This window comes from Medicago sativa, chromosome 6 (genome assembly GCF_051527215.1).
Source record: "Medicago sativa cultivar Bolivia chromosome 6, Bolivia_mono, whole genome shotgun sequence".
Classification (NCBI taxonomy): domain Eukaryota; kingdom Viridiplantae; phylum Streptophyta; class Magnoliopsida; order Fabales; family Fabaceae; genus Medicago; species Medicago sativa.
Window position 1 is genome coordinate 38,850,804 of NC_140754.1, and position 11,377 is coordinate 38,862,180.

At 35.5% G+C, this 11,377-nt stretch overlaps 1 protein-coding gene across 1 annotated transcript; it reads right to left on the reverse strand.

Moving 5' to 3' along the window:
* Window positions 1-749: 749 nt before the first annotated feature.
* LOC146915029 (uncharacterized) lies at window positions 750-1,844 on the reverse strand. The gene is made up of 2 exons (XM_085721207.1): window positions 1,593-1,844; window positions 750-1,544 (listed from the first exon to the last, which is right to left on the reverse strand). The coding sequence occupies exons 1-2, from the start codon at window positions 1,842-1,844 to the stop codon at window positions 750-752; spliced, it is 1,047 nt and encodes a 348-aa protein (XP_085577333.1).
* Between the last annotated feature and the right edge of the window lie 9,533 nt (window positions 1,845-11,377).

Below are 11,377 nucleotides of genomic sequence, written 5' to 3' on the forward strand. Positions count from 1 at the left end.
CATATATGTGGAAATGATTTAAAGAGAAAGAATTTTGGTTTTTTGTATTACCATTTTTCCAGAAAAAGCACAAAATAAAAACAAAGTCGGGATCAAAGCGACTTTTTAATTAATGATGAAAATACATAAAGCAAAAAGCCCTAAACAAATTCACTTCCGTCTCGGGTGGGACGAAAGGATTTTTTTTGTTTTGAAAAACATAAAGCAACAAACATACATATTAATTGAACAAATGAGTAATAGAAATAAACATCAGCAAAGACCCAATTGCAGCTAAACATTCAATGTATCAACATCAGGTTCCAAGATCCGATAGCGGATTAACTTGCACATTCCAATTCAAACTCTTCAAAAGGTATGAGATCGTCTTTGATCAGCTTCTGGACTTCCATTTTCAAAGAGAAACAGTGCTCAACATCATGACCTTGTGCCCCTTGATGGAAGGTACAAAAGAGGTCAGGTCTCCACCGCTTTGGTAATTTCTTCGGTATTGAAGGAGGTGGCCTGGTTTGGACAAGATTCCTCTCAAGCAAATAGGAAAGCAACTTTTCATACTTCATAGGAATCGGATCATATTGTGGTGCTTTCTGAGCCTGTTGACGGGGCTGTTGTTGATATTGCTGTTGATATTACTGAAATTGGGGTTGATAAACCGGATTTTGAACAGCATTGGCATCAGGCATAACATTGGCAACAGGGTAATAAGCCGGATACAGTTGTTGAGGCTGGTTTTCTACCACACTCATTTCCTAATATTCCTCCTCTGAACCATCAGTGGGAACACTTTCTTTGATCAAACGTCCTTTTCGGGCCCATTCTTCAATACGCATGCCCGCGGTCATCATATCCGCGAAATTGCCCGATGCTCTTGCAAGCATATGCTCAAAATAGAACGGATGCAGAGTTCCCAAGAAGATCTCGTTCAACTCTTTCTCTTCCAGAGGTGGACGGACTTGTGCAGCGACATCTCTCCAACGTTGGGCATAAGCTGTGAAGGATTCATTATCATTTTGGGTCATGCGCTGCAGTTCCTTTCTGTCTGGGGCCAAGTGCAAGTTGTAGTTATATCGCTGGACGAAAGCCTCACACAAATCACTGAAAGTTTTGATATCATCCTTGCTCAGACCCATGTACCATATCAGTGCAGCACCAGTCAAACTATCTTGGAAACAGTGGATAAGGAGTTCATCATTACCTACTTGAGCAGACATCTTTCTTACGTACATTACCAAATGAAACTCAGGGCAAGTATTCCCTTTGTACTTCTCAAAATCAGGGACCTTGAATTTGGGTGGTATAACGACATTGGGAACCAAGCAAAGATCATAAGCATTTTTCCCAAACAGTTCTTTCCCACGAAGAGCTTTCAATTCCAACTGTATTTTATCAAACTTTTCTTCCAGTTCAGCTATCCGATCGTATGCAACCACATTTTCTGAGTGATAGATTGGCCCAGGGCCCTGCTGAGTAGTATGAATCAACGGTGATGAGTAAGTCATAGTAGCTTGAGGGAGCAAAGGGCCCGGTTGAGGGATAAGCTTTGTCTGTTGCACAAAGGGAGCTTAAACCTTAGAGACACCAGGACAGAATACTTCACCAGAACTTAAAGGCGTGCTCCAGAGATAACCTTCAAGCATAGCATGTTGAGGAGTGCTAGCAAACACTGTTGAAATCGGGGTAGTGGAAATAACCGTCTGAGCTTGAGTGCTGCCGATAGGAGGAGACAATGGCTGACTCTGTGCAACCGTCATCAAAGATACTAAATTCCTCAGAATCTCATTTTCGGCCCGAAGGGTTATCACCTGTTCACAAAGCTTGTGTTTCTCTTGTTCAAAACCTTGCATTCTGATTTGCCCGAGTGTTGTAGATGCGAGTAAACTGATGGATTGACCTTTTGTAGACAGAAGCAACGTATGAGATACGAACTACAAACTATGATTGCAAAATGATGCATGATATGCTTATGCAAAAATATACAATCTTTTTGTTATCGAAGGATTTGTCAAGGCGAGTTGTAAAAATTGCAAAGGAACATGGCTTCATTCGAATATTGTAAAGATATTGCAATAGGTTTCCATTTCAAAAGGTAAGAACGAACCCAAGGAAGATGTTCTTAACAAAAGCAAAAGCTTAGTTGAGAAGTTGTATTTCTTGGTGTTCATTCTTACAAGGTCCATTCCTTTGATGTTTACAAAAAACTTGGCTAAGTCCTTCAATATTTGTTAATGGATGAAAAAAAGGTTTATGGATGAATGCATGTATGCATGATTATGCTAGAATACATAGAATACATGATGAGGTTTAAGTTCCACAAAGTTGGAGTTTAGGGGTTACAACGCCATTTGGTAAGGACTAAGGTTTCCATTTGCACTTGTAACAAAGGTTCTACCAAGGTTCCCAAAGTTTTCAACCACTTCCGAATATTTGTTAGGTGACGAGAGTACTCTCGTTCCAACAATATTCGTAGGTTAGTCTCGTTTGGGTGTAGTATCGCGTGACGACCAATACGAGAGTACTCTCGACTAGCCACCGCACTACGTCCTAAAAGGCCAAGATGGGTTAAAGGTGACTAAAGGTTCTCAACTTCGACGGTCACTTGAAAGTAACATGCCATACGCGAGTACTCGCATCGACAAAAGTATACCTCCAAGTTCCCTCCATTGAGTGGGTTATCACATGTACCAATACCGAAGAGTACTCTTGGCATGGAAACTATGATTATACCCGATCCTATCTTAATTTCCCTCAAGCTCGGGTATAGAGCTTATCTCACCACTCACGTAACAAGGTAAAAATATTTACAAAGTATAAACAAATAATAAAGCACAAAAATAAAGGAAGAAAGGTGGGTTTAACCAGCTTAGGATTTAAGTCCCCAGTGAAGTCGCCAATTTTGTAGACCATGATTTCGGGTGTCAATCCATTAATTGGTTTTGAACCTTCAATCGTTGGACTTTTCGATCTTTATTCGTGGGAAGGGAAAGGATGAATTAAAACCCTTTTTCAAAGACTTTGGATCCGGGGGTTGGTTTCGATAGAGGAAGGTGTTAAGCACCCCTAACGACCACGGTACTCCTTGGGAACCTCTTTCCTAAACTTTATCTTGTGCTAAATTGTTTTTACTTATTTGAAAACTTATTGCTTAAAATCTAAGTGAAAGAATGGAGGGAGAAGAAGGATGATTTTTGTTGTTTTTTATTTGATTGATTTGGAAGGAATAAACCCTTGCCTACGTACCCTTAAAAGGGATCAAAACCACCGTAGTTCATTCTTAAAAATATTTTTGGTGGGTTAGGTTGATTTTAATTTGTTTTTGAAAATGGTTTTAAGAAGGGTTGCGAGACCTCAAGGTATAGAAGAATAAAATGGTGTGAAGTTGTTCAATTTTAATTAAGAAATTTAGTCTAAGTTCAATTAAGATTCATTAGGAATTTGATTAAAAAAATAAAGAAAAAAATCTCTTGGATTTGAATCCAAGGTTTATTAAGAAAATATTAGACTTTTTACTTGTTTGATTTTTGGGATGAAAAAGATTTTTCTTAAACTAACGGTAAGCTAGCGTAACGATGCGAAAAAATAAAGCAAGCATAAAGCCACAAATAGAATGGTGTAGTGTCGGTGCTTGTGTCGGTGTGTGCAATTACTACATTATTACATACCATCCTAGGGGCATTCTAAAGCAAGAAATAAAAGCTCAAAAATAAATTACATCAACGCCTAAAATACACACTAATATTATGGAATTTAAACAAACGAAGAACAATAAAGCATTAATGATAAAATATAAGAACACAAAAATGCAATAAACCCATTATACTAAATAGAACAAGAATGAGATATACATGAAAAAGATTTTAAAGTTTAAACCAAACCAAAAGGTAAAAATGCATGAGATAGAAATTAAACTATTAACTAAATTAGATGAAACTATGCATGATATGAAGATTAAAACACTAATCAAAATATATGAAAGCATTATATAAGTTTTTTTAAAATAAAATGCATGACGTGAGAAAATAACTTGAACAAGAAACAAATGCATGAAATCATGATTAAGATTTAACAACTATATAATGAAACAATGCATGATATGAAAAATGATCCTTGAATCAAAATGCAAGAGTACATAAAAGAAATGTATGATATATAAGTGTTTTGAATTAAAATGCATGAAGTGATACTAAAAGGTGAATAAATATAAAATGTTTAAAAGGAAGACTAAGATGATAAAAAAAAGATGATGACAAAATGAACACACAAAAACAATATGCGAGAAGAAAACAAGTAAAAAGATAGGGGAGTGCAGCAAGCAAACAGGGGGTATGCAGTAGTAAAAAATGCAGCACAGCAAGGTACAGCAAATCAGTATGGGCTTAGCAGTTGGAGCGGGTAGGATTAGTGTAAAAACGGGTCGGATTAATTAAATGGATTGAGCAGTGGTATAAAAGAGTTTGGTTTGCTGTAAAAAAACATTTTACTCACTTTCACGTTAAAACAACAAAGCTCTCTTCTCTTTCAAAACAAAACCAGTCCCGCAGAGAGCTTCTTCTCCGGCAAAGTTCAGTTTTCCGGCACGGTGGCCGGTGGTGCACCACCGTGCCGGAGTTTCAAAACAACTCCGTTTTCAAAGAAATTTTTCATCAAATTGAAGCTCTCTTCACTCTTTATTCGGATCCAGTATCAAAATTTTCAAATACAACACCAAAATTTCTAGATCTAACAACAAACATTAAGAACAAAAAGGAAGAGATATACCTCTGTTCGGATTGATTCACGACCGCTTGTGTTGTCGTTGTTGAGCTCCGATTCGCCTGAAAACGGTTGCAGTTTCCTCTTCTTCTTCCTTCTGTTTCGAATCTGGACGGTGTATGAATGTTGAAATAGGAAGAGCTCACAAATTGTTTGTGTGCGTGCCAACGAACTCTCCTTATCACTTGTTTGATCGATCCTGTTCGGTTTGGCTTCTGTGAGGTCTGATTTGGTTGCTTTGATTTGGAAATAGCACTTGAGATTGATATGGTTTAAGCTTGCGGTTGAATTGATTTGTTGTATTGTTGTGGCTTTTGTGATTTTGAGATTTGTTGTTGATATGGTGTTAGTCGAGAATGGTTTGAAGTTTGTGATTTGTATGAGAAATTTTGCTTCGGCTATGTGTTTATGAGTTTCGATGAAGATGGTTTGTGAGGGAAAAGAGATTCTGGTGTTATTATAAAACGGTGTTGATATTAGCTTGCTGGAAATTTTTGTTCATAATGTTCTTCAATGAAAATGGGAAGAAATGGTGTTTTGATCTATTTTTCTGAGTCTGCTGATTTCAGATGTGTTTTTGTGGGAGTTAGTGCAGCTCCCCATTCTATGTCAATGATTAGTGCTTATATAGTGACCAACTAGGGTTGAGGGATGAATGGACAAAAGACAAGACTACCCTTAAAGAAACTTGGAGAGAAAGAAAAGAATTAGATGCTTCTTTTGGTCTAACTCTGCAGGTGAAGAAGGGCAAAAATACCCTCACAAGGGATCACATGTAATGGACAGCTGGACACTAAACTTGGACCAAAAGAAAAAGACTTAAAGAAAAAATAAATGGAAGGTTTAAAAGAAAGAAACAAAGAAAACGTGAGTATAAAAAGAAAAGGAATTTTAAGATAAAAATAATAAAATAAAAGACAAGAAACAAATAATAATGAAAAATAATGATAAAACAAATAATAGAAAAATAAAATAAAATGGTCCCTTTCGATAAGTGAGGTATTTTAAAATACCTCTCTGCCGAAATTTCGTCTGAGACGATGAAATTACCTGACGTTAAAAGTACGCACAAAAATGGGTAAAAACAGAGAAAGGTGGTCAAAATTTGGAGTCTGACAACACTAGATAATGATAAATCTGAAAATGAAAAGTGTGCTCTCGAAAAAGCACAAGATGATGATAATGAGATCATTGACAATGAAACTGAAGACAAGAATGATCTCGAGATTTCAATTAATTATGTTAATACAGGAAATTTGTGGAGCCGAAAAGACATAAATATTGATGAAATATTTTCATTCTCCATTGCATGTGAAATTACAAATGAAAATGATGATCCCGAACCCAAAACTGTCAATGAATGTCAAAATAGACATGATTGGAAAAATTGGAAAGATGCAATAGATACTGAATTAAATTCTCTTAAAAATCGAAAAGTATTTGGGCCTATTATGGCTATACCTGAAGGTGTGAAACCTGTTGGGTATAAGTGGGTTTTTGTAAGAAAACGAAATGAGAAAAATGAAAATGTAAGATACAAGGCCCGTCTTGTTGCACAAGGTTTTTCCCAACGACCATGAATTGATTATGAGGTAACATACTCTCCTGTTATGGATACCATTACTTTTCGTTATTTAATTGGTTTATCAGTATTTAATAATATTGATATGTATCTTAAGGATGTTGTTACTGCTTATTTATATGGATCACTTGATAATGATATATACATGAAAATACCGGAGGGACTTAAGATCCATGATACATCAAAACCAAGAGAAATGTATGCAATTAAGTTGCAAAGATCATTATATGGATTAAAACAATCCGGGCGCATGTGGTACAATAGGCTAAGTGAATATTTGCTTGAAGAAGGCTACGAGAATAATCCAATTTGCCCTTGTGTTTTTGTAAGAAAAACAATATCCGGATTTGTAATATTGTTGTTTATGTTGATGATTTAAATATCATTGGAACTACTAAAGAAATTAAAGAAGCAAGAGAGTACTTAAAGAAAGAATTTGAAATGAAAGATCTGGGGAAAACTAGGTTCTGCCTTGGTTTACAAATTGAGTATACTAAAAATGGTATATTAGTGCATCAATCAAATTATACATAAAGAATATTAAAAAGGTTTAACATGGACAAGGCAAACCCTTTGAGTACTCCAATGATGGGAAGAACACTTAACGTTGAAAAGGATCCCTTTAGACCTAAGGAAGATAATGAAAAGGATCTTGGCTCTAAAGTGCCATATCTAAGTGCCACTGGGGCACTCATGTACCTTGCTAACTGTACAAGACCTGATATAGCTTTTACAATGAATTTACTGGTGAGATTCAGTTCATGTCCTACAAATAGACATTGGAAAGGAATAAAACATATATTTCGATATATACGAGGTACATATGATCTTGGTTTGTTTTATTCTAACAATACAAAACCAGTTTTGCTTGGCTATGCAGATGCAGGATATTTATCAGATCCACATAATGCTAAACCACAAACTGGATATGTATTTACATATGGTGGCACTGCAATATCATGGAGATCTCAAAAGCAAACACTTGTAGCAACTTCTTCAAATCATGCTGAAGTAATAGCCCTTCATGAAGCAAGTAAAGAGTGTAGATGGTTACGTTCGGTTTTGCGACATATCCAAGGAGCGTCTGGTTTAACAGTTGATAAGAATCCAACAATCTTGTATGAAGACAATGTTGCATTCGTTACTCAAATGAAAGAAGGTTACATCAAAAGCGATAGAACCAAACATATTCATCCTAAGTTCTTCTCATTCACACAAGAACTTGAAAGAAACAAAGATGTGGATATCCAATATATTCGTTTGAGTGATAATGTGGCAGACCTCTTCACAAAGGCACTCCCTACAGCAGTTTTCAAGAAGCACATACGAATTATTGGAATGCGTCAGCTTCGAGATCTTTATAGAAGAAGAATATGTGTTTGGTTGAGGGGGAGCATAATGTTGTACTCTTTTTCCCTTATTAAGGTTTTTATCCCAATGGGTTTTTCCTAATAAGGTTTTTAAAGAGGCAACATATGTTTCAATCAAATTATCCTCAACAAGACTTCAATGGAGTATCGTGACAAATATTTCAAAGGGGGAGTGTTATAATAAATTACATAAACATAATGATTATAGTTTTTATTATTTAGGTTGAAATATCTATCAAAATTGTCAACTTATAATAGTAAGTGATAATTACCTATTACCTAGGTAAATGCCAAATTAGAATAGTAAAACAAATAATTTCACACATGTAATAGTGGTAAACTTAGTAGTATAAATACCATACTTTGGTTCATGTAAAAACACACCATTTTTGAGAAATCAAAACATATCATCCTACTTCTTTCTCTCTTGATTTCCTTAGTTTGATAAATCCTTGTGTTAAAGATTTGAAGTATTATAAATTAAAGTAGTATTTTATATCATCTTATTAGTTCACTAATATCATAAAATAAGTATTTAAATATATAAATCTTTAACAGTTCCACATATTTACATATTTAGATTCTTCTCAAATAGAATCCCATCAATTTAGAATTCCATAAAAGTAAGCAAGATTTCACATTGGTCTATTGCTTTAAGAAAGTTGGAGATTTAACACCCTATTTATCTATTTAATTATTTTATTGGGTTTAGAGTCCAATTATATGATTTAATTGATTATGTGGTATGTTCTTATTTTGTTGAATGACTTTATTTTATTATTTAGTAGAATATTATTAAAAATAGAATAATTTGACTTGAAGGGTTGAATTAGAATTTAGAGGAGTTTAGTGGAATTAAGTAGAATTAAGAGAATTGGTTAAGGAAATAAGAATAGGAAAACTAAGAGTCAGAGAGTTTTTCATGTAAAACAAGTTTTTGGGAGAAAAGGGAGAAACGAAGAGAAGAGAAGAGCCAGAGAAGAGAAAGCTTGTAGAACCTTGTAATCAATCAATCTAAGGTAAGGGTGGGATTAACTTTCTCTAATTTTAGGTTGTATAATTCTGAAATTGAGTTTAGCATGTTGTTGTTTGTGAATTTGGGAATTAGGTTTTGAAGTCGTAATTGGTTGTTAATAGAGTAGAAAATCCATTAAATTTGTGTATAATTGATGTTCAGGTTGTAGAATAATCATAGGTTAAGTTTCCTATCAAATTTGGGATTTGGGTGGATGAAGTTTGGGTTTTTGGGTTTAAAATGGAGTTTTCCCGAGAGCTACCTCTGACAGCATACCCTGTTTCATGTTTTTGCATCTTTTTCACACGTTTCTGTTTTGAATTGGCTTTTGGTGTAAACATGAAAGTTTTAGATAATTTTGTTAGCTTTCCAGTAGCTTTAGGTTGACGTGAAAATGATTTTTAGATTTTGAGTTATGATGAAAATACTCCAAGGAGGTATTAGCGAAATTGCACAATGACAACATTCTCTGTTTCATGTTTTTGCGTCTTTTTCACACAATTCTGTTTTGAATTGTACTTTGGTGTAAACATGAAAGTTTTAGATAATTGTGTTAGCTTTTCAGTGGTTTTGGTGTGGCTCAAAAATTAATTTTATATTTTGAGTTATGACGAAAATACTCCAAGTGGGTCTTAGTGAAATTTTATGAAAATTCCGCATAACTATTTCTAAGTCAACCCAAAATTTACGGATTGTCTCCAAACGTCAAAGCTTGTGTACTATGTGTTCAATTAAGGTGTTTAAGGGTATTTAACCTATGTTGTGATGAATCTAACTTGGTTTGACGTGAATATATTTGATTGATGAATTATGATATTATGATGCGAAGTCGTTGTTGTTGTCGTTGCCGCTGTTGTTGTCAATGTCGTTAAAGTTGTAAGTTGTTGTCGATGTCGATGAAGTCGTTGGTTGTTGTTGCATTTGTTGCTGAGTCCATGCATATTCATATAAGTTGTGGGCTTGATGCCATGTTGAATGTATAATCATTCATATAAAGTTGGGGGCTTGATGCCCTGTTGAATGCTTGATCATTCATACCACGTTGAGAGCCTATGCTCTATAAGTTGAGAGCCTATGCTCTATAAGTTGGGGGCTAGATGTCCTGATTGGTACCACATGCATAGTGCATTGTCAAGTTGATGTTGTTGTTGTTGCATTGTCGTTGATGTTGAGTTGTCGGTGTTGTCGTCGTGTTGTCAAGTTGTTGAAATAATTAATGAGTTGTTATTGAGAAATTATGTGAAGCATTAACATTGTTTAATTATTGTTGTTTATGTTGTTAAATTCTGTTGATGAATTATATGCTTATTATTATTGAATGTGAATCTCACCCCTTCTGTTTGAATGTTGCCTCTACGTGGGTAACATGCTGATAACCAGGATTAGCTGCTGATGTGAGTTGACTCTCTCACGCGTCATCTTAGGGTCGTTCTGATACGTAACGGGATTGGGATATTTGCATTGTTTTCCATTTGTTACATAGTACTATGAATTATGTTGATGAACCAATTGAAATGGAATTTTTAAGAAGTTGTTTATGTTGAGGCCGTAGTGTCATTTTGTTGAATAATGAAATGTTTTTCCGCTGCGATGTAATTTGAATTATTGATAAAAGGTGTTTAAATATATTGTAATTTTACTCTATTTATCTTTTAAGAAGTGTGACATCCTGTTTAAGTTGAATACTCTGATTTTTATGAATTATTTTACGTATTGGGAAAACGGGGTGTTACAATTGGTATCAGAGCAGGCTGGTCTGTCCGGCCAAGTAGTTGAGTCGTCTGTGTCGTGTGACGGTTGAATACTGTCGTTATGTTTTCCTAATCAATGGTTGTCGAAACCCCGGCTAAGGGTTGGGTGACTACTTCTCTAGTATGCTTGAAGTGTCCTTTGTCGATGTTTGGTAGAGATTTTGCAGTGAACTTAGTTTGTTTGCCGTTGAGTGGGATGAATGTGATACTAGGTATGAAGTGGTTGGAGTTTAACCATGTTCATATTAATTGTTTTAGAAAGACGGTGCGTTTTTCTTCTGCTGCAGAAGAAGGAGAAACTGAGTTCTTGACTACTAAGTAGTTGAAACAGTTAATGCACGATGGAATCCAAATGTTTTCTTTGATGGCGACCCTATCTATTGAGAATCAAGCAGTGATTGATAAGTTGCAAGTGGTGTGTGAATTTCCAGAAGTTTTTCCTGATGAAATTCCTGATGTGCCGCCAGAGAGGGAAGTAGAATTTTCTATAGATCTTATTCCAGGTACGAAGCCTGTTTCTATGGCACCTTACCGTATGTCAGCTTCCGAATTAGCTGAGTTGAAAAAGCAGTTAGAAGATTTGCTTGATAAGAAGTTTGTAAGGCTTGTCGCCTTGGGAAGCGCCGGTGTTATTGGTTAAGAAGAAAGATGGTAACTGATGACATGCTGTCATTACGTAATTTTTAGGACTTATTGTGACATTTTGATAGAGTTCTCATGCAATTTATACTGTTCTGGAGTGCAAAAAGCTTAAATATTGAAGTCTGTTCGAAGGAAATCGCGCCACGCCAATTTCAAGCCGTGCTGCGATTTTTGAAGCAAAATTACATCCTGCCTGTTTGAGGGAAATCGCGGCACGCCTATATACATGGCGCGGCGCGATTTTGATGGGTCAGGCCCATGACTTCTA

Bases quoted from the DNA above. Each gene is read 5' to 3' on its own strand.
- LOC146915029 (XM_085721207.1), bottom strand. From the start codon at position 1,844: ATGCAAGGTTTTGAACAAGAGAAACACAAGCTTTGTGAACAGGTGATA. The intron at 1,545-1,592 runs GTATTCTGTCCT...TTTGTGCAACAG, and splicing joins CGCCTTTAAGTTCTGGTGAA to ACAAAGCTTATCCCTCAACC.